The sequence below is a fragment of the Heterocephalus glaber genome, unplaced genomic scaffold (assembly GCF_053883595.1).
Source record: "Heterocephalus glaber isolate CG9 unplaced genomic scaffold, H.glaber_assembly_v1.0 deba00000621, whole genome shotgun sequence".
NCBI classification, from domain to species: Eukaryota; Metazoa; Chordata; class Mammalia; order Rodentia; family Bathyergidae; genus Heterocephalus; species Heterocephalus glaber.
The window spans coordinates 21697389-21725274 of NW_028258153.1; the positions used below are offsets into that span (position 1 = coordinate 21697389).

Genomic DNA, 27886 nt, shown 5'->3' on the forward strand with positions numbered 1-27886 from the left:
CATTTTGAGATACGGTCTCATTACGTTGCTCAGACCGGGCATTAATTTTCGATCCTCCAACCTCAGGATTTCAAAGTGCTGAGATTATAGGCATGTGCCACTGAACCCGGCTGATGAAAGAATAATTTCATTTTTTATTAATTTTAATAATGTCATTTCATTTTATCCCATTCTTCTTCTCAAGCCTCCTCCTCTATGTACAAAAGCTTTGCTTCCATTTTTTCCTTCTATTTTCACTTTTTTTCTTGTCCCATCCTTCCTTGATGAAAGAATAATTTTAAATTGAGCTCTAGACTTACTGAGCCATGATTCTTCTGGAATTGAACGACTTCCTGGTCATCTTCAAATGTACTGCCCATTACCACGTGTGTGACAGACTTCATAGCAAAACCAAGCATATGCTGGCTGAGGGGTACATGCTGGGTCTCTGGGTAGGTGAGCCACTTGTCTAATAATTCTTCTGAAAGCTGAAAAAGAACAGAAAACCACAATGATTTACTATTTCCTTTCACTAAATCTTTAAAAATTCATCAAGTAGAGTCATTTCCTAGTATATACAGTTCAACTCTGTAACAAACATAAGTATTTAGGTATTTCTGACTCTGGCTGCACTTGTAACTGCATCTTCAATGATTTAACAAATCATGCAAAATCATACAGAACCACCACCACAAAAAAACCCAGAAAAAATATATTTAAAAAATGCAAATATAGTAGGGCATAGTGGCGCATGCCTGTGATTCCAGCACTCAGGAGGCTGAGGCAGGAGGATCATCATGAGTTCAAGGCCAATCTGGGCTACATATTGAGTTTCAGGGTAGCCTGCACTATAAAGTGAGAAAAAAATATATAGAAAAAAAGCAAATATAGGGTCCGAGGATTTAGCTCAGTGTTGCCGCCATCTGCCTCAAAAGCGCAAGGTCTTGAGTTAAATCCCCAGCAACCCCCCCCATATATATATATATATATATATATATATATATATATATATATATATATGAAAACCTTAACAAAATGGAAAATAAAGGGACTAAAATCTTAATGTCTAATTAAAAAATAGTTGAGGTTCAAAAAAATAGTAGAGGTTCCCCTGTGATATAAACAGTAAATAAACATGAATACAAAAAGTCCTAGTCATGCTTCAGGAACAAGAACTCCTGAGAATCTGTTTGTCATTCCTTCGTTTACCAAACATTTAATTCTTCTGGAGTGAAAATGGTATGTAGTAAAGAGATTAAAAGCTTTGGAGTCAGAAAAAACTTTATTTTCCTTCTGGGTCTGTCACTTAGAAGTCACGAGGCTTCAGGCAACTTGCTTAATCTAAATTCAGATGTCTCAACAGTCAAGTTGAGATGACACCTCCCACCCTGCATGGGGGCAGTGACAGGGATAATTATACCCATGTCACATAATGTGGTAAAGGTTCTGTGAGCTAATGGATGTAAACTCCCTACCATGTTAGGAATTCAAGCTCCTTTTCCATGTCAGTTCTATGAAACTTTCATCACAGTAAAAAGGACTAAAGTTACATTTTGTGAGAAACAGCATAAACATTCAGCATGAAAAAATGTAGCATTCTGTAGGTTTAAATTGGTACCCACTTAGTTAAAATGAAACATCTCAGGTATAAAACTTCTTGTGAAAAAGAGAAGGGAAGATGATTCCAAAGTATAGAACATTAATGCGTGGTGGTGCATGCCTGTAATCCCACTATTCAGGAGGACAAGGCAGGAGGAACAAAAGTTTGAGTCCTACTTGGGTGACTTAGGGAGACCCTGTCTAAAACAAAAAATGAAAAGGGTAGGGGATATAGCTAGTGGTAGAGTACTCCTGGTTTCAATCCCCAATGCTGGAAAAATAAATTTAATGAGCTGAGCCACTACTTTTAAAAGAACTTTGAAATTTGTGTGATGTGTGAATTAAAACAAGAAAATAAAATTAAAACAGAACATAATCTATAACTTAAAAAATAACTTTGGGGCAGTGTAACTCAGTGATAAGAGTGCTTACTTAGCATGCATAAGGCCCTCAATAAGGCCCTCAGTTCAATCCCCAGCACTAGAAAAAAAAAAAAAAAAAAAAAAGAAAAGGAAAAAAATTACTTTCATGTTACCAACAAAATAATTCCACATACAGTAGTCCCCTCTTACCTGTGGTTTCAGCTAGTCTGAAAATATTAAATGGAAAGTTCCATTAATAAATAGTGCATAAGTTTTAAATTAGAAGGCTGGGGATTTAGCTCAGTGGTTCCACCACCTGCCTTGCAAGTGCAAGGTCCCAAGTTCGATCCCCGGTACCAAAAAAAAAGGTTTTAAATTAGATAGTGGCTTGATGAAGCAGCATACCACCATGCCCTGTCCTGCCTGGGAAGTAAATCTTCTTTGTTCCTGCAGATCCACACTGCATACACTACCTGCCCGATAAGCACTCAGTACCATTTCCGGTATGAGAGTGACTGTTCATTACTTTTGTGTTCAAGCAACTATTATTACTTCTCCTTAACAGCCTCAAAGCCCAAAAGCAGTGGTCCTGGCAACTCAACTATGCCCAAAAGAAGCCATAAAATGCTTTCTTTAAGTGAAAAAGTGAAAAAAGGCCCAGGGATTTAGCTCAGAGGCTCCGCGCCTGCCTCGCAAGTGCAAGGTCCTGAGTTTGATTCCCAGTATCAAAAAAAAAAGTGAAAACTTAAGGGGAAAAAAAAATCATACACTAAGGTTGCTAAGATCTACAGTATAATGACATATTTTGAGAGACAGACTATACTCACATTTTATTATTGTACAATTATTACATTTTATTATTAGTTGTTAATCTCTTACTGTTTAACTTATGAATTAACTTTTAGGATAGGTTTGTATGTACATGAAAAAACATAATATATATAAGACATGGTACTTTATGAAGTTTTAAGCATCCAGTAAGATTTCAGCACATATCCCCCCTAAGGGTGAACTCTCCTACCAGGCAGGTGAACATGCAAGCCCCGAAAAGGCCTGAGAGACCTAAGCTTTCTCATCTGGCAAGATTCAGGATCTATGCAAACAGAAAGTAAAGGTAGGGTTGCAAAGGGCCTGAATAAGCGTTAAAGGAGGATGCCCAAAGAAAGCCCATCTAGGAACACTACCAGGTTTTTTTCTTTTTTTTCCCCTTCTTTTGTTGGCTTCAAGCTTTCTAGGTAAATTTGTCAAAACATTAACCAATGAACTATCAGAGTGAATACATGTGTGGCTACACAAGACAAAGAATAAAGACTTTACAAAAATAGTTTGGAAAAGGCAATAAAGAAGAAAATAATAGTGATCACAACAAGCAGCACAACAAATTCCAAGGAAGGTGAAGAATATGACCTTCAATATTTGATTTTTGAGACAGGGTCTCACTATGTAGTTCAGGCTAGCCTTGAGCTCACAGTGATCTTCCTGCCTCTATTTCCCGAGTGCTGGGATTACAGGCATGCGCCACCACACTCAGCCAACAAATGTAATATTTAAAGTATCCAGTTTTTGTTGTTGTTTTGGGTTTTGTTTTGGTTTTTTTTTTTTTTTTTTGGTACTGGGGATCGAACTCTGGGTCCTTGTGTTTTCACAGCAGGCGGCGAAACCACTGAGCTAAATCCCCGGCCCTTGTTTTGGTTTTTTTTGCTATACTGGGGATTAAAAACAGGGCTTTCCATCGAGTTACATTTCAAGCCCTTTTTATTTTCTTATTTTGAGAAAAGATATTTCTAAAGTTGCCCAAGCTGGTCTTGAACTTGGGATCCTCTTAACCTCAGCCTCCCTAGTAGTGTGTACCATTGTACCCAGATAAAGTATCCAATTAAAAAAAAAACAAAAAACAAGTACAGTGGCAAACACTTGTAATCTCAACACTTTGGGAGGCTGAGACAGGATTGAGAGTTTGAGTCTAACCTGGGTAATTTACCAATTGAGTGAGACCTTGTCTCAAAATAAAAAGTAAAAAACAGGGGCTTGGGTTATAGGTCAGTGAGAAGGCCCTGCATTCAATTCCCAATTTTGCGCCCCCCCCACCACCACAGACACACACAGAGTATGTAATGAAAGAACAGTATAGCTGATGCACAAGAAAAAAAGAAATTAGAAACAGCATATAAAAAAGTTCAAGTATTGGACTAACTAGAAAAAGATTCTTAAGGGCCGGGGATTTAGCTCAGTGGTTTCACTGCCTGCTGTGCAAGCACAAGGACCCGAGTTCGATCCCCGGTACCAAAAAAGAAAAAAAAGAAAAAGATTCTTAAATCAACTATCTTAAATATGCACAAAAAGCTAAAGGAGGGCCAGGGATTTAGCTCAGTGGTTCCGACATCTGCCTCACAAGTGCAAGGACCGGAGTTTCACCTCGGGCACCAAAAAAAAAAAAAAAAAAAAAACCTAAAGAAAATCATAGACAAAGAATAATATCAATAAAAAGAAATTTTAAAATGAATCACCTACAGTCTGGAGTTGAAAAGCATAATAACTGAAATGACAAATGTACTAGATGGGGTTCAACAGTGGATTTGAGCAGGTAGCAGGCTTACTTGAATGCACAAGGGTGGAAAGCTTAGCCTATTTGATTTGAATATTCATCATATAGCAACAAAAAACAAGACACTGTGGTACGGACAATGGGGTAGACAAACAGATCATGGAAAATAACATCAAAAAACAGGCCCAGGGCCAGGGATTTAGCTCAGTGGTTTGCTGCCTGCTGCACAAATGCAAGGATCCGAGTTTGATCCCTGGTACCAAAATAAATAAATAAACACATGAAAAGATGTTCCACCACACTAGTTGTTAGGGAAATGCAAATTAAAATCACAACAAGACATACTACCTTTTATGGCTTGTATCTAGATATTCCCCCAAAGCCTCATGTGCTTATAGGTGGGGCTTTTGGGATGTGACTGAATAATGGGTGTGTGATGCTGGATTAGTGTGCACAATACTGGGATGAAGGGCATGTAACTAAATTGGTTTAGCATAGACCTAGGTATGGATAATGGGAAGGCCTACCCTGGGTGTGGGTAGGCCACCCAAAAGGCTTGTAGCCTGGATGGGATGAAAGGGAGAGGGGAGGCTTGCTGCTCACTGCTTTTGCTTGCCACACCAGAGACTGCTTCTCTTCTGTGGTGCCCCTCTACCATGTCATCCTGCCTTGGAGTCAGATGACTATGGACTGAAACATGTACAGACTATGAGCTGAAATAAACCTTTCCTCCTTTAACTTTGGATGTCAAATATTTGTTCTAGCAACAAGAAAAGTAACTAAGACACTACCCATCTGTTAGACTGGCTAAATATTAAAAAAGACCTGACCATAGAAAGTGTCATTGAGGATATGAAGCAATGGAAGTGATCACAAACTGCTGGTGGACATGTGAGAAGGAATCATTTTGAAAAATGATTTGGCAACTCCTTAAAAGTTAAAAAAAAAAAAGTTAAATATACATCCACTATGTGACACAATCATTCCACACCTACATATTTACCCAAGATAAGTGAAAGAAGATATAAGCACAAGGATTTATACTCAGATATTCACAGTGGTTTTATTGTATTTGAGGCAAGACAAACACAGTTAATCATGACAGCCAGTGCCCAAGGGAAAAACACATTCCTCTGGAGGTGAACAACCATTAACACCAACTTTGCCCTACTTCATTGTTGGAGGTAAAAACAGAAAGGTCTCAAACATGACTGAGTCCAATCTCACCTCATTCTTTGTTTCAGACAAAACTGGAAGTGCTCTCAATTTGTAATAGATAAAACTTGGAAGCAGCCCAATTGCCCATCAACTGGAGACTGGATCAAGAAAATATGTTTTTTTAATAAAATGGAGTACTACTCATCCATAAAAAATGAGAAATTAGAGACATTTATAGCTAAATGGATGCACATGGTGATACTCTTAAGTGAAATAAGTAGGACACACATGTGTAAATACTGAATAGTTTCTCTAGTGTGGGACACTGAAAGTGTAAATAAGGACTAAAAGGTATAATAGATAATGTGGAATAGGAAGAAAAGGGGCAAAGGGGAAAAGGAAGTGGGAGGGGTAGGGAAAAGGAAAGGGAACGGAATTAATTTGAGAAAAAGAAAAAATGGAAACAAAGTCTTTGTAAATAGGGAGGGCAGGAGAAAGGGGAAAAAATAAGAACCAAGAGAGATTATGTAAAGGTACAAATTTCCAATGATGAATGTTATTATATTGTATACCTAAAATGTACCAATAAAAGTAATTTAAAAAAAGAAAAAAAAATGGAAGTGCTCTGAGCCAGAATAAGTCAATTTTGCCTAGAAACCTGGTCAAAGGTAAGGCAACCAAGGCCTCATTCACATGCTCCAAGAGACACCTAAGGGGATTATATCCTGCTAGGGACAAAACAGGGCAGAGCGCTACATCACGAATACATCTGGAATGACTGCTTCATGTTCACACATGTCCATGATGTAGCTGCTACATTCTTTATACACATGCTAATGCTTTGGCAGAAAATTTACATAACCTCACCATATCTCAAACATGGACCTTATACCTGTTAACAATTTATTGCCCCGACCTGTAAATCCACTCTTGTCCTGCTCTATAAAAACATCCTCTAAGTGTTTCTCTTTGGCCATCTGGCATGAGATAGTTTTCCCTGTGAAAAGACCTTGAAACATCTGCAGAAGGAAAGGGCTTCTCTTCCTGACTCCCCAGTTCAGTTCCTGCAGAGCAGCTCCTGAGATGTCTGTGGCTTTGCAGGGCCAGTCTCCTTAGGACACTGGCAGGCATCCCCCCAACAACCTCCTCTGAGCACCTACAACTCATACAGCACCTCCTGCTGTCCTTCCAGCCTTTCCCATAGTGTCTTTGCCAGTGTGCAGTGGGGAGTAGCCAGTAGTGTGCCCTGCCAATGCCCTCGGAAAGGTGGGCCTCAGGAGAGACATCCTCATGAACAGCTTTGCCTGACACCCTAGAAGACAGCATGCTACAGAATGAATTTCCAGCAAGGTGCATGGGGGAGGGGGGGAATTTCCAGCAAGTTACACTGTATGACACCACAGAAACTTCTCTGCCCCATAAGGTCTGGACCTGTCCTGGGATAAAAGGGATCTTCTTAGATCCTTCTGTCTCAACCCCAGAGGTGGTGACTGACTGCTCCTAGATCTATAGTATCCCTATATATTTAGTATTCCCCTTATCTTTAGTATTCTCTTTTTCTGTTTAATTTTTTTAAGTCAAAGACTTGCTAAGTTGCCTAGCTGACCTTGAACTTGGATCTTCCAGCTTCAGCATCCTGAGTAGCTGGGATTACAGGCCTGCATACTTCCTTTACCTTTGACTAGACTCTCTCGTTACTCCAATCCTGTTACAATTCTATTTATTAAGCATTCTCTGATTGTGTGCTTTCTCTCACCTGATCTGGACTCACATGGATAAAGATCTCTAGAAACACTAGTCAAGAGAGAAGGAACTATCGATTCTAAAACTATAACAGAGGGACCACAGATGTGGCTCAGTGGAAGAGCATTTGCCAAGCATGCACAAGGCCCTGGGTTCAATCCCGAGTACTACAAAAAAGACAAAAAATAAATAAATAAAACAAACAAAAAACACCTGGGTTTGGGGTTGGTGTGTGCCTGTAATCCTAGCACCCTGGAAGGCTGAGGCAGGAAGATTGTAAGTTTGAGTCCTACCTGGGTAACTTAGCAAGATCCTGTCTCAAAGTAAAAAATAGAGGGCTGGGTCTGGAGCTCAGTTTTGAAAGCCCTGGGTTGAATTCCCAGTACCTAAACCAACCAACCAACCAATAAACCACCAGAATGGCAATAAAGCAAAAAAAGAAATAAAAGGTGTTAGGATTAGAAAACAGAAAGAGGTTTCATATCTCTTAGATATCTTGATAAACCATTAGAGTTAATAGGGGAATTTAGCAAGGTTACTAAATTTAGCAAGGTTCCACCCAAAGGGAGGCTTACAATTCAACAAATAAGATTCTGGAGTATTTATCAGTAGTTCAGAAAAAAATACAGTCAAAAAACTTTGGGTCATTATGTAGTAATCATTGAAAAGCTATTAGAATTTCAGAGAAACAAGTGATTTATCTCTCCCTCCCCCATACTGGGGCTTGAACCTAGAGCCTTCAATCTAAGGTACAGCTGTTGCCCAGGCTAGGCTTGAGCTTTGGATCCTCCTGCCTCAGCCTCCTAGAGTGCTAGGATTACAGGTGTGCACCACCTCTCCTGGCTCTTTTTGTTTTTGGTGGTGGTGGTATTGAGGATTGAACTCCGGGTGTCACACATACTAGGCAAGCACTCTACCACCAAACTACATTCCCAGCAGTATCTGGGGCTGAACCCAGAGGGGTTCTACCACCAAGCTACATCCCTACCCCCTTGTTTGTTTGAATATTGAGACATCTCAGTAATCTGTTCATCTGACTTAAAACTTGAGATCCTCCTGCTTCAGCCTCATCAGCAGCTGTGACTACAAGTGTGTGCCAGCCCAGCAAATGGCTTTGAATTTCACCTTGTTTTCGGGTAGTATTAACTGCAATATTAAAGATGAAACAAACAAACAAACACCAAGCACAGTATACCTGAGGGGACCAGAAGCAAGACCCAGCAAGGCAGTGCAGTCTGTGGGTAAGCACAGAAACTCTGGAGCCAGGACTCAGACCAGATCTTTTTTTTCCTTTAGTTTCTTTTCTTTTCTTTTATTAGTAAATGTTTGCAGTTCAAGCAGTTTACAACCATCTTGGGGAGTGGTTATATGTATATATCACAGCTTGTTTCTTCTTTTTTTTTTGGTACTGGGGATCGAACTCAGGACCTTGTGCTTGCTTTCGAGGCAAGCAGCGGCATCACTGAGCTTTTTAAATCCTCAGCCCCCTTGTTTCTTTCTTTCTTTTTTTAATCCCCTTTCCCTTCCTCCTCCTTCATTCTCCTCTAATTCCCCTATCCCATTTTTCACTCTTGTTGACATTATTAATCTTAGCTCATGTTGTACCATATGTTTACATTAATTGAGGTTATTAGGTTCCTGAATACAGCATATCTTTATTCTATTTATTTCCCCTTCCCTCCTCCTCACCCCTCACCCTTGTTTCCTTGGACCACTTCCCTATTGCAAGAGATCCATCCCCCTATCCCCTTGTATCTATCCTTTACTATTTTGTTTGTGCTTTGCTTCACTCAAATGAGAGATACCATATGGTATTTAAGCTGTGTGTTTGGTTTATTTCACTCAACATTGTATTTTCCAGGTGCATCCATTTTCCTACAAATGTGTCAAATTTGTCATTATTTATAGCCCAGTAGTATTCCATTATATATAGACACATCTTCTTTATCCAATCATCTGTTGATGGGTATACAGGATGCATCCAGGATTTAACTATCAGGAATTGTGCTGCTATAAACATTGGTATGCATATATTGCTGTATTATAACATAAACTCTTTGGGGAAGATACCTACCAGGGGGAAAGCTGGGTCCTAAGGAATTCACATTTTCTGTTTTTTGAGAAATCACCATACTGATTTCTGCAGTAAAGTAGGACACTTCCAACTCTGGCTTTTTTTTTTTTTTTTTGGTACCAGGGATCGAACTTGGGTCCTTGTGCTTGCGAGGCAGGCAGGAGAACCACTGAGCTAAATCCCTGGCCCTCCACCATACTGATTTCTATGTTTCTACTAGTTTACATTTCCACCAACAATGAAGGAGGGTTTCTTTTTCACCACAGCCACACCAGCGTTTGTTATTGGTCTGATTTCTTAATGATTGCCATTTTTTCCAGAGTAAGATGAAATCTTAAGTGTTATTTTAGCTTGCTTCTCTAATGGCCAGAGATGTTGAGCATTTGTTCATATACTTGTTGACTTTTTGTATTTCTTACTCTGTGAGGTGTCTGTTCATTTCTCTTGCCCATTTCTTGATTGATTCTTTAATTTTAGGTGGTTTAATTTTTTGTTTTTTGGTTTTTTAGTTCCTTGTATATTCTAGATGTTAGTTCTCTGTCTGAGGAGTAGCTGGAAAAATGTTTTCCCATTCTGTAGGTTGTCTCTTCACTCCACTGACTGATTCTTTTGCTGAGCTTTTTAGTCTGATATAATCCCATTTGTTGATTTTTGCTGTTATTTCTTGTGCAATTGAGGTTCTGTTTAGAAAATCTTTTCTTATACCTGTATCTTTAAGCATTTTACTTATTTTATCTTCCAGAAGGTTTAATGCTTTGTTTTAATATTTAGATCTTTGATCCATTTTAATTTTAATTTAGTATATGGTGAGAGATAAGGGTCCTGTTTCAATCTTCTGCGAACAGATAACCAGTTTTCCCAGCACCACTTGTTGAACAGGTCATCTTTCTTCCAACATAAGCTTTTGGCCCCTCTGTCAAAGATCAAATAGTTCAACGTGTCTGGGGATATTTCTGTATCCTCAATTCTGTTTCATTGATCCATGAGTCTGTTTTTGTTCCAGTACCATGCCATTTTTATCACTACTGCTTTATAGTATATTTTGAAGTCAGGTATTGCTGTGCCTCCTGCTTTGCTCTTGTTGCCCCAAATTACTTTTGCTATCTGGGTCTTTTCTGGCTCCACACAAATTTTAGGACTGTTTTTTCCAGATATGTAAAGTATGCTGTTGGTATTTTTTTTTTTTTTTTTTTTTTTTGTACTGGGGATCGAACTTGGGACCTTGTGCTTTCGAGGCAGGCTCTGAAACCACTGAGCTAAATCCCCGGCCCCAGCTGTTGGTATTTTAATTGAAGAAGGCATTGAATCTGTATAACAATTTTGGGAGTATGGCCATTTTGACGGTATTGGTTCTGCCTATCAAGGAGCAGGAGACATCTTTGCATTTTCTGATGTCCTTTTCAATCTCCTTTTTCACAGTACTATAACTGTCTTTGTAGAGGTCTTTCACTTCCTTAGTTAATTCCTAGGTATTTCATTTTTATTTAAGCCATTGTGAATGGTATTGTTTTCATAATTTCCTTCTCATCCAGTTCATTACTGGTGTCTACAAATGCCAGTGATTTCTGTGTGTTGATCTTGTATCCTGCTACATTGCTGATGTTTGTTATTAATTCTAGAGTTTTTTGGTGGAGTTCTTTGGGTCTTCTATGTAGAGTATCATGTTATCTGCAAATAATAATTTGATTCTTCCTTCCATAAATGTTTCTCCTTTATTTATTTATTTTTTTTTTTGGTACCAGGGATCAAACTCAAGTCCTTGTGCTTGCTTGTGAAACAGGCGGAGGAACCACTGAGCTAAATCCCTGGCCCTCTCCTTTATCTTGCCTAATTGATCTGGCTAATGTTTCAAATACTATGTTGAGTAGAAAACATGATGGTGGACATCCTTGTCTTGTTTCTGATTTTAGGGGTAATGTGTTTAAGTTTTCCCCATTTAGTATGATGCTGGCTAGTGGTTTGTCATAAATAGCTTTTATCATACTCAGGCATGGTTCTTCTACACTTGTTTTCTTCAGGGTTTTTAATCAGAAAGGAGTGTTGAATTTTGTCAAAAGCCTTTTCAGCATCTATTAATATGATCATATGGTTTTTGACCTTGCTACTGTGTATGCAATGTATTACATTTATTATTTTTTTTTTGGTACCAGGGATCAAACTCGGGACCTTGTGTTTGCAAGGCAGGTGCCGGAACCACTGAGCTATGTATTACATTTATTGACTTACACATGTTTTTTTTTTTTTTTTTTTTGACTTACACATGTTGAACCATCTTTGTATCTCTGGGAAGAAATCCACTTGATCATGATGTATCACCTATCTGATAATGTGCTGCAATCTATTTACTAGTATCTTTTTTTTTTTTTTTGGTACCGGGGATCAAACTCAGGACCTTGTGCTTTCGAGGCAGGCGCTGGAACCACTGAGCTAAATTCCCAGCCCCAATTTGCTAATATCTTGTTCAGGATTTTTCCATCTATGTTCATAAGGAGATTAGTCTATAGTTTTCCTTTTTAGTTGAGTCTTTATCTGGTTTTGGGGTCAGGGTGATCTGGTTTCCATAAATGAATTTGGAAGCACTCCATCCCTTTCAATTTTTTTGAAGAGTTTGAGGAGTGTTGGTGATATAACATCCTTAAATTGGACCAAACCTTAATCCTGCTATTGTTTTTTGTTGTTGTGATTTTTGGTACTGTGGATTGAACCCAGGCCTCACACATGTAGTCAGGTAGTCTACTACTCAGCTATATCCACAACTCTTTATTTTGATAAGATCTCACTAGATTGCCCAGAGCGGCCTCAAACATTCAATCTTCCCACTCAGCCTCCTGAGTAGCTGGGATTACAGTTTATCTCAGCAATGAGAAAAGTTACTAAAACAGAGGATTAAATGAGTTAATATGAGTTATTGAACTAATTGACTCCATGACTTTGGCTATTAATATTATTACTAAACTATCAGTCAGATTCTGGATAACAGCTTTAAATTGAAATACTTCTTTAATCAGAACATAGCCCTGAAATCACAGGAACATATAGGATTAAAGCACAGAGGAGAGAAGTTACAGTCACAATATAAAATGGAGATTTACACACAGCCTTGAAGCAAAGATGATCAGGACAGGAAAGAGAATTCAGAATAAAGCTGAGAAGATTAGGGTCATTATAGGATTTAATCCAAAATCAGAACTCAGTTCTGGACCAAAAAAGATGACAAACCTCTTAGAGCTTTCAATGATACAAATAGCATGTGTGCCACAGGTTTGCCACCACTGCTATAGCCATATGAAGTATACAATTTACTTTTGTACTTTTTTTTTTCTTTTTTGGAGACAGGGTCTTGCTATGTGGTTCAGGCTAGACTTCAACTTGTGGCAATCTGCTGCCTCTGCCTCACAAGTGCTGGGGTTACAGGTGTGCGCCACCACGGCTGGCTCTATACAACTTATTTTAAGGCGCAAAGATGGGTTTGGAAGCTGGGCACAGTGGTGCATGCCTAAAATTCCAGCTACTCAAAAGGCTGAGGCAGAAGGATCACAGGTTTGAGGCCAGTCTGGGAAACAGTGAGACCTTTTCTCAAAATAAAATAAATTTTTTAAAAGGGCTGGGGATGTAGCTGAATGGTACAGCACCTGCCTAACATGTGCCAGGTCTTAGGTTCAAGGCCCAGTAACACAAGAAGGAGGAGAGGAAGAAGAAGAGTAGGAAAAGAGAAGGAAGAGGAAGAAGAGGAGGAAGAAGAAGAAAAGAAAGAGGACGAGGAAGACAAGGAATTATTAGTAGGAGGAGGATACCCTAAAAGCAGTAGGCCTCACTAACATTCTTGCTGATTAATCATCTAATTGCTCTCTCTGAGTAGTGCCTAAATTAAGTACTAGGCTTATGCTATAGTGTTGAAAACATAAACCTGAATCAGATTTCTCACCCAGTCTATGACCAAAGCTTGAAATCACAATGGCACAAAATGTAAAAATTGGAAATGAATTTTCCACTTGGATTTGTCTTTGAGCAGAGAGAAAAATGGAACATAAACAAAAAGGATTAAAAGTCTGGAGTCTGGAAATGTAGCTCAGAAGTAGAGCATGTATACAGCATGCATGAAGTCCTGGGTTTGATCCCCAGTGCTACCAAAAATTCTGTCAGCTGTGGTGGCTCACACCTGTAATCCTAGTCCTTGGGAGGCTGAGGCTGGAGGATTACCACGAGTTCCAGGTCAATCTGAGCTACACAGTGGGTTCAAAATCAGCCTAAACTATATAGAGACCTTGTCTCAGAAAGAGGGAGAGAGAGAGAGAGAGAGAGAGATAGAGAGAGACTAGATGGAAGAAAAACAAAATAGAACCTATCATAAAAGGCAAAGGAAGTTAATGTGATGGCACATGCCAGTAATTCCACCACTCTGGGAGGCTGAGGCAAGAGAATCAAAAATTTGAGCCCAGACTGGGGAATTTAGTGACTTAACAATTCTGTTTCAAAATAGACTAGAAAAAGGGCTGGGGATAGAGCTCAGTATGAAGACTCTGAGTTCAATCCCCAGTAACCCCCCAAAAGAAGTAGTTATAATAATAATAATAATAATATTACTAAAAGAAAAAGGTATTTGTATCATCACTGAAAGAAAAGCAGCCAAAATTTCAACTATGCAATTAAATGCAAAGTACTTCTTACAAATGCTAGTGTGTTTAAGCAGTTAGAAGATTCTTACTGTGGGTGTTTAGAAGGAGACAACATAACTACTTCTAAGGAGGACAATGAGCTGTAAGAGGAATAGCTAAGGCAATGAAAGCAGGCAGCCTATAAGATTCAGAGAACAGGAGATGCAGAACCCTAAGCTACCAAACAGTAAAATGAAACCCAAGACAGGGGCACCTGGATATGCAGTCTCTTTATAGCCCAGGGAGCACTGGTTACCAGTTACAAATGAAACAGTAAAGGAGAGACTAATTAACAGCCAACCATAAATGAAGCTTTCATTCAGTGTGTTTTTAAAGCCAAAACTGTAGAGGGGAACTAATGTATTAATTAATACTTATGTTAACTCAGAAAGCCAGCCTCAAGACTTGAATGTGAAAAGTGACTTTCAAACAGAGCTCCAACAAGGAAAAAATAGCATTAAACATTTACCAAATCTAACTTTTGAAAGTAGATGCCATAGGTATATAACATGTCTTCTTAGAAGCTAACAGGTATCATAAATCAAAAAGTTCCACATTGCTTATAATGTTTTTAGAATATTTTCAGGGGAAATAAAGTTACAGAAGAGGGGAAGGAAAAGAAACTGAAACCAACCATGTAGCTATTATATGCTAAACATTTTAGACTCTTTTAAAAATCACGTCTTTGGAGATTTGGTGTCCAGATGCTGGAGTGTAGCAACATGAGGAGATGAGGGAGAGAGGTGTGTCCCCTCCCACACGGCAATGAAGGAGACAAACTTTCACAGAATTACCAACTGGGGAAAGTGTTGTGAAGGAAAGGCATAGTGTGTCACAACAGCATCTAAAAAGGAGACTTGGGGCCAAGGATTTAGCTCAGTGATTCCAGCCCATGCCTCATAAGCACAAGGTTCTGAGTTCAATCCCTGGTATCAAAATAAATAAATAAATAAATAAATAAATAAATAAATAAATAAATTTAAAAAAAGGAGACTTAACTAGGGATGGTGGAACGATCAGAGATAGCTTCCTTGAGGAAGTGACACTTAAACTAGGGCATGAAGCTGGGTATGTTGATGCACCTCTGTAATCCCAATATTCAGGAGGCTGAGACAGGATGATTGCCAAGAGTTCAAAACTACTTTGGACTACATATTAAGTTCAAGCCTAGCCTGAACTACCTACTGACACCCTGTCTCAAAAAACAAAACAAGGGCTGGGGATTTAGCTCAGTGGTTTCGCTACCTGCTGCGCAGGAACAACGACCCGAGTTCAAACCCCGGTACCAAAAAAAAAAAGAAAAATTGTGTACACATTATGATCTCAATAATGTATATTAATATACTTTATATATAGTGAAATTATGGGTGATTTCTGTATACTGCTAGATATTCCATGTTTTATATAGCAACCATATATTACTTTTATTTGTTTTGTTGGGCTTGAACTTTCAATCCTACTGCCTCAGCTTCCTGAATAGCTGGGATTAAAGACATACATTATTACATTCTGTCACATATTACTTTTGTATATTACATTATTTTAAAAGTACACAAATAAATCAGGTTAGCTTTGAATAGAAGGAAAGATTCTTAGGGCGAGGGGTACAGCTTATTAGAGCACTTTCCTAGCTTATGTGAGGCCCAGGGTTCTATCCCAGCACTGCAATTAAACAAAACAAAAAGGAGGAGAAATGATTCTGTAAGATTTAAAATCAGCCAGGCATAGTGGTGCATGCCTATAATCCCAGTACTCAGGAAGCTGAGGTGAGAGGACTGCCACAAGTTCAAGGCTTGCCTAGGTTACACAGTGAATTTGAGGCTAGTCTGAACTACATAGTAAGACCCAGTCTCAAAAAAAAAAAAAAAAAAGTTGAAAGTCAGGAGAAAGAACAAAGGAATGAAATGGAGTTTGTTAGTGGAAGCCTGTCTGGTAATACTAGAACATGGGTGAAGGTTTGGAACAGTCCCATGGGAATACAGAGGACTGTTAGGTAATACAAGGGCTCAACCTAGGATCTTTAAGGGCCAAAACAAAATAGTATGGATCAGCATTGTTGTTGCCATACATTGTGAATCATTTGTGGAACTTCTTCAAGATGCCAAGCCATTCCACTGATTCAGCATGTACAAGGAGAAGACAATCAGTACTGTAATCAGTGGGACTGTTTCAAGTGAGCTTGGATCATACTTTGGGAAACTGGCTTAAGATGCTGGCCTGAGCTGGGCATAGAGCTGCACATCTGTAATCCCAGCACTTGGCAGGCTGAGTCAGGAAGAATTTGAGACCATCCTGGGCCAAATAGTGAGTTCAAGGTCAGCCTGAACTGCATAGTGAGACCCTGTCTCAAAAATAAAAAAAGATTATGGCCTGACAACAACAGAAAAATCAACAGACAAAGAAAAGCTCAGGTCTCTCTGTTCCATCTTTCCAGTTACTCATGAAGGCTGAGGATATAACTTAGTGGTAAAGCACTTGCCCACCCATGTTCTGTGCCCTGGGTTCCATCCCCAGCACCACAAAAACAAAAACCAGAAACAAAATAAAACAAATCCTTACAGAGTGAGCCTACAATTCAGAATGTTATTTTCTTTTTTGAGTGTATGGGTTTTTTCTTGGTTTTTGTTTTTGGTACCGGGGATTGAACGTGGGACCTTGTGCTTGAGAGGCAGGTTGCGGAGCCACTGAGCTAAATCCCCGGCCCTAAGTGTATGGGTTTTTTGTGTGTTTCTTTCGTTTTGTTTTAAAATTTCAGGAGAAAAAAAAAATCAGCTTAGAGAGACACAAGGAAAGAGTGGCAAAGACAGCTTACCAAAAGTTTAAAAACATACTATTATCCAACACTGCAGAACACCAGACCAACCTACTCAGCACCTCACCTTTAGCAGGAGAACGAAGTTACTCTGCAGAGCCTCTGTCACACCATGGCCACACAGCTTCTTCCTCAGGTGGTGCTCACTCACACTCCCACCACCAGACTGATACCTCAGCAATGACTTCAGCATGGTTTCAAAATGGTCCACTGAAATAGACAGGTCAAACTTTCTATATCAAAAAAATCACTGAAAAACAGTCACTTGCTGGGTAAGGTGGTGCACGTATGCCTGTAATCCCAGAATCTTCGAGGCTGAGGCAGGAGGATTGCTGGGAGTTCAGGCCAGCCTGGGCTACATAGTAAATTGAAAGCCAGCCTGAACTACACAGCCAGACCCTGTCTCAAAGCAAAAACAAACAAGCAAACAAAACAACCCAGCAGCAGCAACAACAACAACACCTTCCTCAAAAAAACCCAAAGATCAAGAAGGGTAACTGATGAGATGACAGCTGAGATCACAGCAATCTTTTTTTCACAACTCTCTTAACAGTTTCTTCTAAAAACGAACAATTCAAGGGTCAAGGAAAAATGGTAAGAATACAATAACCTGACTAGAAAATCGACTGAAAGTCATTAATACTGGCATAAATTTTCTACCTAAGTGACTACAGTATCTTTAATTTTTTTAAACAAAGTCCATTTCACTGATAGAGTATGTATTAATGCAAAATGGGTAAGTTTCTGATCAAGTATTACAGTTAAAATCAGATGAGTTCAAAAATTTCTCCACTCTTTTTCTGAAGGTGTTTGACTGTATTGTTTTCACACACACACACACAATAAGCAATTCAAACCATGAAAAAAAAATACAAAGAAGTAAAATTCACCCTAATTTTCCCTAGACAGAGACACTCACTGTTAACATTTTAGGGATTTTTCTTAAACAACTGCCATCATTTCTTTGCGGGGGGCGGGGGGGCGGTTACCCGGGATCGACCTCGGAACCTTGCGCTTGCAAGGCAGGCAATGGAACCACTGAGCTAAATCCCCGGCCCAATCATTTCTTAACAGAAAGACAGAAAACACACTGTCTGGTTTCACAAGGAACTACACTCCACTTCTGCAGAGCACCTCTCTCAGCGCACTGGCAGGACAGCTTGGAGAATGCTTGCTGGCTCCCCACCTGCCAGCCCCACTAGAAACTGACTTACCCTCTCTGTACCTCAGTTTTCTTTTCTATAAATAGGGACACTTAAGGCCTACTTCATAAAACTGGTGTGCTTTGGATAAACTGAAGTAATATAATGGGGTATTGAATAGTGATGGCAAATAAAAATCGCTGCACAAATATTTGATGAACAAAATAGGCCTATATTATATTAAGGCCTGAAAGTATTTTTATTCAGCCATTGCTAAATATTTAAGTTGCTTCAAATTTTTATTATAAATAATGCTAATAAGATTCATTTCTCATGTAGGTGATTATCATCTTATGGATGATTTCCCTAAGATATTACTAAGTCAGAGGTCACTGTCAACCATCTCTCCAGAAAGTTAAGATAACATTATACCTCATGCTTCCCCATTCCCTCATCCACAGCAAGTTTCACCTGTATTTTTCATCTCTTTTAATCAGGCAAAAAAACCTCATTTTTATTTGTTTCAAACAGATTATGAATGAACTTGAAATCTCTTCATTTGTTTACTGGGCACTTGTATTTCTTCTTTAACTATTTTGGTTTTGCTCATTTTTGTATAAGAGTGGTTTGTTTTGTGTTTTTTATCTTTTTGGTTTTTTGAGTCAGGGTCTTGCTATGTGCAGTCCAAGCTAACCTTGAACTCGCTACGTAACCCAGGCTGGCCTTGAATTCACTTTCATCCTCCTGCCTCAGCCTCCTGAGTGCTGGGATTATAGATGTGCGCCACCCTACCTAGTTGTTTTGCTTATTAGTTTTTATAGTGTGTGTGTATGTGTGTGCACGCATGTGTATGTGATACAATTTTCTCATTTCTTACTAGTTGCTCAGCTGGTTTGTTTCTTTTGGTGTTTTGTGGCAGGGTCTCACTATATAGACCAGGTTGGCCTCAAACTTGCAATCCTCCTGCCTCAGCCTCCTGAGTGCTGGGATCACAGGCACGTGCCACCACGCCTGGCCTTTAGAGCTCATATTGTTCTAAGAAAAGATGTATCGATACTTCTTGCTGCCAAAAAAAGGTTAATATTTAGCCATGTTTTCTTCTTTTAATGACTTCATATTTTAATCATTTGGAATTTGATACAAAAGATAACGCAGGTAAGGGATTTAGCTCAATGGCGCCAGGCCCACCTTGCAAGTGCAAGGTCCTGAGTTCGATCCCTGGTACCGGAAAAAAAAAAAAATGCAGGGATTAATATGTTTTTCAAATCTAACCAGTTTTCAAAAATATTTATTATCTTTTATCCTTTATTACAAAATAATATAAGAAAAGATGAGCATAAGAAAAAAATTTTAAGTGATAAATACACATAACTCAGCCTTAGAAGAGGAGGAAATTCTATTTTTCAAGAAGAAATAAACTGGAGGGCATAATGCTAAGTAAAATAAAGCAGTTACAGAAGATGAAAAAAAAAACACTGGAAACAAAACAAAAAAATCCTACTATTTTAATTATACGTAGCATGGGTTTGGCTTCTGAATTACCTACTATACACCATCAATCTGACTAATCCTATCACAGTACAAGATTCTGTAAATTGATCTAGCTTTATACCACTACACCACTGATGGCAAACCTTTTAGAGTGTCCGAACTGCAACCCAGAACCCACTTATTTATCGCAAAGTGGGAACACTGTAATTAAACCTGACTACTGAGGTTTTAGGTTTAGAAAAAACAACTCATACATTAATATCTTTTGTCTTAAAAGAAAAACAAATGACATGTGTGCCATACGTTTGCCACCACTGCATGATGGTACAAAGTTTTCCCCTATTAATGTTCTTTTTAGATTTTTTTCCTGGTTGTTCATTATATATTTCAAGATGCACCCTAAAACTTTTTTTTAATGTTACTGGGAATCAAACCTCAAATTATTTTTCAGGTTTCAAAAAACATCCTATTATAATTTACACTGAAGTTTTGGGTGGGGGATTTAGCTCAGTGGTTCCACCGGCTGCCTTGCAAGCTCAAGGACCTGAGTTCAATCCCCCCTGAAAAAAAAAAATCTACTTTGAAGTTTTGTTGTGTAGGTCTATAAAGTAACAAAAATATAATTTTACAACATCGTCTTAAATGAGGTAAAATAAAGACCTGAGTACAATGTCTAGGTAGCATGAAGCATTTAATAAATAAATAAATGTTACCTATTCCTATCCAAAAACAATGTATAGTTACTTATAAACATTTATTCTTCAAAGATAAGGATCAACTAATTAGAAAATGGAACTTACAAGTCCTGTTGGGGTTGATATGTTGCTTCAGTACCTCCACAGTGCCCAGGCTAACCACAAGGCGCCTGCCAAACCAGAAAGAGACCACAGGCCCATATCTCTCATGCAGATTAACCAGGAACTCATGCAAACTTCCACTGTTCATGATGTCTGGAAGATTGCCATCTCTGATAAAAAACAAAACATTTAACAATACAACTTAACTTGAAAAATTCAGAAAAACCACAGTTGATTCTGAATGAACTATGTCAACAGATAACAGCAAACTTCGATGAAATTTCAATTATTCCAAAATCCAAAACCCAATTATATTTGCTTTCTTGCTGTGCTTCTATAGTTATATTTAGATACAGATTTTTCTGAGAATTTTGAGAATTCATAACACTTCAAACCGAGTGAGAAAGCTATACCAGGAACGACTGACTTAGATTCTGGAGAATACCCAACCTTTGCAGCACCTTAATCTAAGCTGGCAAGACACATCAGATTCACAGGCTAATGAAGATCATTGGATCAGCTATGGCAACTTTTTCATCTTTCTTTCTAAATTCTATTTTCAGCTTTCTCTGGCCAGGAGAAGTGAAAGCAAATCATAGTCTGGATCTACACAGCCATCCTTTGTTCTTAACAAAGTTTATGTTGTATGTGCACAGGTAAATTTAAAGTAAACAAAGGAATTAAACAAGATAATAATATAAAAATATGGTTTAGCTTTGTTACCAAAAATGAAGAATTGACTCTACTTGAAGTACAAAAAATACTCACTTTTCTTCAGTTGGAGCAATGCCTGGAATTCCTGCAGCTTGTCTAGAAGCCTTAAGAAAAAAAAAGTTTTGTTTTATCTTATTTTGTTTTGTTGTTTTGAGACAGGGTCTATGTTCTCCAGGCTGGCCTTGAACTTGCAGTGATCCTCCTACCTCAGCTTCCCCCTTGGGTCCTGGAATTAGTTCTGTACAATGAGTTATCATATATCCTACAAATCAGAAGACAGGCAGAACCTTAAACAATGGCTTCCCTACTCAGAAGACAGGCAGAACCTTAAACAATGGCTTTTCTACTCAGTGGAATCTAAAAAATTATTTCTGGACTGGGGATTTAGCTCAGTGGTGTGGCGCCTGCCTCACAAGCGCCAGGTCCCGAGTTCAATCCCTGGTACAAAAAAAAAAAATTTTTTTTAAATGGGTTATTTGCATGGAAAGGAATAATATTCTTTTGTCAAATAAACTAAGGTATTCAAAGTATACCTACTCTACATCAATAAATATCTATCAAGTACATTTTAATCTATATCAAGTACATTGGTCCCAGCTGGTGTGGCTTAAAAAAAAAAAATCTATGTTCACGTTTATAATAGTTTCAATCCGGAAATAATTATGCTCCTTGCAGTCAAAGAATTTACCAAAATACAACATGATTGCTGTGGTGTGAAGGTCTGTGTCTTCCAAATTCATGGGTGGAAACTCATCCCCAGTGTCACAGGATTACTAGGTTGGGGGCCTGTGGAAGTACTGGATCGAGGGCAGAGCCACCATATGTGATTAGCAGCCTGACAGAAGAGCTGAGAAGGAACTTGTCTGCTCCTTTCACAGTGCGAGGGGACAGCATAATGAGAGTGTAACCTCTAAAATTCTGAAGAGAAATGATTTCCAAGGTAGAATTTTATACCAAGAAACTGTTAAGTGTGAAGACAGAACAGAGATTTTGCAAACAGCAAGACTTCATAAAATTTATTTTCCATGCATACTCTTAGGAAGTGACCAGAAAATGAGGTAGTGCAACAAATAAAGGAAGTGAAGGGGCCAGGGATTTAGCTCAGTGGTTCCGCTGCCTGCCTCAAAAGCGCATGGTGTGGAGTTCAATCCCCGGTACCAAAAAAAAAAAAGGAAGTGAAGGGAAAAGAGAATCAACCATGTGGCACCTGGCAAAGAGAGCAGCAACACAGCTGAAAAGATTTCCCATAATCATCACAAAAGGACAAGTGCTCTGCAGTAGATGGAGATGGTAACCAATGTTGTGCAGGGCAAGTACACAGAGCGCTCCAGAAATGCATTCAGAGGAGGAAAAAACCTCAATGATATGTTTTTTGAATAGTTGGGCAACTTCACTGAGTGGTATAACACACACAAGTATTTGGAAAAGACTACTAATGGGCAGGAAAGAGTAAGACCTACAGCTGTGCAATTAAGCACAACTCCCACTCCTAACCTAGCTTCTACAGCTTACTGGGAACAAAGAGGGAGCCTTAGGGTCTGTGTGCTCTGGATAAGATGACTGCTATCCCCATGATGAAGGTAATTGTTATGTACTGCAAACGTACTAATAAAAAAATGAAAAAAAAGAGAATAGCATAATTAATGGAAGAAGTGGCTGTCCTCAGAACTGACAGGTTTAGTACTGTCATGTCTTCGGCTGAGTTCCAGGAACTGACCTGGAAAAAAGGATTTAAGAACAAGTAGCTAATTTGGTAGACAATCCAAGGAAGCACTGGCAGAGAGAGGAAAAGTCACTCAGGAAGGGAAGGAGCTTAGATATGGTGACGACTGGAAGATAACTCGACGGGTCACTGGGGATCAATCTCACTGGAAACCCTGGAGAATGGTCTAAGACATCTCTGGCCCCTTGTGGCTAGCAAAGATTTGAAATGTAGCTGATCAGAACTAAGTTGTGCTCCAAATGTAAAATATACACTGTATATACACAGTACCAAAAAGGTAAACTATCCCATTAATTTTATATTGATTGTAGGATTGTATATTGATAATAGTTTAGATATCTGGGGTTAAATAAAATATATTATTAAAAGAAAAACAACATGACTGCTATAATACTAACCTCCACACTTCATTAGTAGAAATTTAGGGTGACAGTGCTCTCCTGCCCTTTACTATATCTCCAAAACAGCTAAATGATGATGAGAGGTACCCCAAATGGGCATGCACTGTACCTGGTAAAAACCTGAAAAAAACTAATCTCTCCAATAATCATAGCCTCACCATTTCTGTGTCTTAAGACCATACAAAATAGTATTATTATGACCTTCTACTTTTGTTTTTTTGTATTTTTTAGTAATTTTTTTTCCGTCACTGAGGTCTGAACCTAGGGCCTTCCCACTGAGCTACATCCACAGCCCATTTCTGTTTTTATTTTGATTTGTTTGTTTTTTGAGACAGGGTCTTGCTCTATAATTCAGGTTGGCCTTGAATTCACTATGTACCCCAGGCTGGCCCTGAATCTCCTGCCTCAGCCTCCCAAGTGCTGGGATTACAGGTGTGCACCACCATACCCAGCTATGACCTTCTTTCTTGTGTTAAAATATAAAATACCACAAGAAGCCCTGGACTACCATTTTAAATCTTTCCTTGTATCCCATGATGGTGAACCGTTTAGAGCTTTCAATGATAACAAATAGCCGGCTGCAGCATAGGTGCCATAGTTTCGCCATCACTGTGCCTAGACTCTATTTCTACAGAAGTTTAACTTCTTCCCTGACCTACTTCTCCTCCTACGCAAATCTCCATCTTACCTCAGCCATTCATTGCCACAATCACATACTAGGTCTTCACATTACCGATAACTTCAACACCACCAAAATTTTAATTTCAGGCACCCAAATCTCTAATGACCTATCTTTTCTTTTATCTTTAATATCGATTCAAAAAATATTCTTACCCTAAAGGAACTTTTAAGCCACCTATTCATATATCATTTCCCACTCTATCCAACTTAGATTTCACATTGGCATTGCCACAACTCATTTGCATATATTTCAACTCCTTTTTCCTCTATCCTTTTGTCAAAATCATCAGCAAAACCCTTTTTTTGGTACCAAGGATCGTACTTGGGACCTTTCGCTTTTGAGGCAGGCGGCGGAACCACTGAGCTAAATCCCTGGCCCTAGCAAAACCTTAATTCTGATAAAATCCAAAGCTCTATCAACTCTGCCCCTGAAACCATGCAACTAGAGAAAAACACAGGCAGAGGAAGACACAGCCATGCTGACTTGACTGATAGCACTATAATCTGGTAGATGATCCAAGGAAGCACTGGCAGTGTTGTAGTCAAGATTTGCAAGGGAACAGATTTAATACAAGACCCTTAATTTATAGGATTATTTTATAATATTCACCAAAACAAGTCAAATGCAGAGGAATGCAAGAGGTGTGTCCACAGGCTAGAGACCCAAAGATATTTAACTGAGGGCCTGGATCCCATGGCACTGTCTCACACAAGTCCAGTTGAAGGCCTAGAGCCCAAGGAAATGTCCCATGCAAGTCCGTATCAAGGATCTGCAATGGGAAGAAGGCCCAAAGGCCAGTGGTGGAAGCTAGAAAGTCTGCACTGGCAGGGTGAAGAATTTGTGCCACCAAGCTGAGATCTGCACTGGACCAGGAAATAACAGTCAAGGTGAAGACCAGAGCTCCCCTGATGAGAACGGCAGCCATCCCAGGTGAGGCAAGGACTCGAGCTCCTCTGATGATGAAAACAGCTGAGTTCATATCAAGAAAACCAGCCACATTTGATTTAGCTGATTATTCTCTTATGCTCAAAACATTTGGGTTCCTTCTATTTATCTATCTGCTCCTTTTCAATCTCCTTGCTGGCTCCTCCCCGTCTCAACACTGAAGAGTCCTTGGACATCTTCTCTCTTTTATCTAAAATCCCCGGGAGAGAGCAACAAGCCACCTAGCTTTAGGACTATCTACATACTGATAGCTCCCAAACCTATATATCCAGCCTAGTCTTTTCCTTTAAACTCAAAACTTACATATCCTATTATCTTCTCCACCTGGATGTCTAACAGGCATCTCTCAAATCTAGTATACCCAAAACCAAACTCATAATTTCTATGAATACCCACTGCCTCCCACCAAAATAAGACTAAATGTAACTAAACAACAAAATCTGACTTTCCCTGGAGTCAGTACATCTTTCCATCTACCAGGCTGAAAAACACTGTTTTCCTTAATGCCTCTCTTCTACTCACAAGTTCATATCCAACACTTTGGGAAATCTGGTGGCTCTGTCCTCATAATGGACGAGTTCTCACCATCTCTGAGGCTACTTATATGGTTCAAGCCAACTCCATCTCTCACCAAAATGATTGTCATATCTACCCAACTAATGTCTGTTTCCAAGAGCACAATTCTGTTCTTCAAATAACAACCAGAATGATTTTTTAAAAATTTAATAGTTGAAAATTTTTTGATATGGGTCTTGCTATTTTGACAGGCAAGCTTCTAACTTGTAACTTTCCTGGCTCAGCCTCCTGAATAGCTAGGACTACAGGTGCATGTACTGTGCTTGGATTTAATATTAATCTTTAAATTCTCTTTAAGCTGTAAATGTCAGTCATCCTTTGAAACCCTCCAGTAGCATAGAGAATAAAAGCCCACAAAATTGCTTATAAACCATTTAAAATTTGTCTTTCCTCCCCATCACTTCACTCCAGGTACAGGGCACAGAGTCCCGAGGGTTTTCCATGAGACACTCCCTTTATCTGGAATGCTCTCTCAGACACCGGACTGGCCTACACCTTGACAACTTCACCTTCACCTTCTCACTCTCTGCTCAAGTGTGTGTGTGTGTGTGTGTGTGTGTGTGTGTGTGTGTGTGTGTGTGTGTGTGTGTGTGTCTGTTTACTGGGGACTAGGTCCAGAGCCTTCACACTGAACTACATCCCTAGCCATTTTTTTTCAGTCCAAACTTGAGGTCCTCCTGCATCTGCCTCCAGAATGCTGGGAATACAGATGTTTGCCACCACACCTGGATCAAATGTCTCTTTATCTCTTGCCCTCCTAACTTTAAAATATGAATCCTTCTTACTCTTTTTAGATTTCTTTTTTGGAGCTGAGGATGAACTCAGCCCGCGCGTGCCAGCCAAGCGCTCCACCATGAGCTCCTCGTCCACTCCCTCCATATACTTTATTTGTTTACACTGCATCCCTCAGTTTTGTCTGTCTTGTTCCCTGCGACACTGCCAGCACGGAGCCTTCAAAACCTAGAGCCACCAGGACCGCTTCGTTTCTCAGGTGACAGCATTTCCCGAAGCTCTGGGTTGTAGAGTTTCCCTATTCCAGACCAACCCATTCACCAGCTCTAAAGATGACATTTACGAAAGTGTATCGTGATTATGTGACGTCCAGCTATTCCTCAACTTTTACCATAAAACCAACGCCTTGCTCTGCAGAGCTTTTTGGCTTGATTTTTCAGACAGGGTCTCGCTCCGCTGCCCGGCGGTCAGAACGGGGGGAAGGAGGCGCTGCAATCTCCGGTGGGCCAGCCCCTTGCCGGACCGGCAGGACCGCGACCCCAGGTCCCTGGTCCCGAGTAAAAGCACAGAGGGCCGGGTAGAGGGAAGGCAGACGACACAGCTTGCTAGACAACGTTCAGAAAGGCGATCTTCCTCTCAGAGATGGCTACCTGAAACCAGGTTAGGCTGAACTGCCCAGGACCCCCCCAGGTAAAGTTCATACTGAAGGGGTTCCGCGCCACGTGACACGCTTGCTGTACCACGTGATTCGTGTGTTATACCACGGGACGGGCTCCATCTAGCACCTCCCCTCAGGCCCAGCCCCCGGCCGTCGGCCCGGGCTGAGCAAAGCGGTCGCTGGACTAGAGAGGCTGGGACAGCATCCAGAACTCCCAAGAGCCAAGATGGGTTACCGGGTAGAGGTAGAGCACTGCTCCCACCAGTGCCAGCAAGAAGGTCACGGCGAAGATCGCGAAGTCCAACATGGTTCCTCCGCCCGGGAGCCACGTCTTGGATCCTCGGCTGTGGTAGCAGCAGGCCAGCCTCGCGGGACTGAGGAATGGGTATTTGGACGGAGCAGCGGCTGGGCCAGCGGACCAATAGACGAGTGGGGGCGTGGCCAGGCCTGTGGCTGGGCCGGAGGGGAAAACAATGGGTCGCCGAGGACCCGCCGTAACCGGGCCCCAGGCCTCAATCTTAAGCAAGAGGTGACTCCAGAACAGCCCTCCACTTGGGGATCGAGCAGCTGGCACTTTTCACAGTGGATTTAAAATGAAAACCTCTCTAAACAGTGGTTCTCAAAGAGTATTGCCGAGTCTAGTGCATCTCTGTCGCCTGGGAACGAGTTAGAAATGCAGACATTTAGTGCCCACCCCAGACTTACTGAGTGGAACCTTGTTCTAGGGAGAGGGGATACAGCTATCTGGGGGTGGTTTTGCTTTTTTCCCAGCACTGGGGATTGCACGGCCTTCGAACTGAACTATCTCCCCAATCCTTTCTTATTTTTTGTTTTGATACAAGGACTCACTAAGTCCCTGCGTTGCCCAGGTTGGACTCTTAACTTGCAGTCCTCTTGCCTCAGCCTCCCAGAATGCTGAGATCAGCAGTACAGTGTGTATTTTGACACAGCCCTCTCAGGGATACCATTAGACTCTTAAAATTTGAGTCCAAACCACTGAATTAAGCTAACCTAACCCAGGTAGAGACTTGAACTCTCAAGAGTGAAGCCCCGTGTTCCTCAGACACATCCAACTACAGTAGATATGATTCTTTGATA

At 40.0% G+C, this 27886-nt stretch overlaps 1 protein-coding gene across 3 annotated transcripts in view; it reads right to left on the reverse strand.

Moving 5' to 3' along the window:
* Cyp20a1 (cytochrome P450 family 20 subfamily A member 1) overlaps nt 1-27277 on the reverse strand; it is a 50735-nt gene extending 23458 nt beyond the window's left edge. The window contains exons 1-5 of one of the 3 annotated variants that reach the window (XM_004851195.4): nt 27024-27252; nt 21126-21175; nt 20361-20527; nt 16995-17137; nt 300-467 (exon numbers count right to left, since the gene is read on the reverse strand). In XM_004851195.4, coding sequence (XP_004851252.2) covers nt 300-467; nt 16995-17137; nt 20361-20527; nt 21126-21175; nt 27024-27095 — 600 coding nt within the window. In that variant the 5' untranslated portion in view covers nt 27096-27252. Of the gene's footprint in view, nt 1-299; nt 468-16994; nt 17138-20360; nt 20528-21125; nt 21176-27023 lie in introns of those variants that run through there. The other 2 variants (XM_087205864.1, XM_087205865.1) reach the window with 2 other exon arrangements.
* Between the last annotated feature and the right edge of the window lie 609 nt (nt 27278-27886).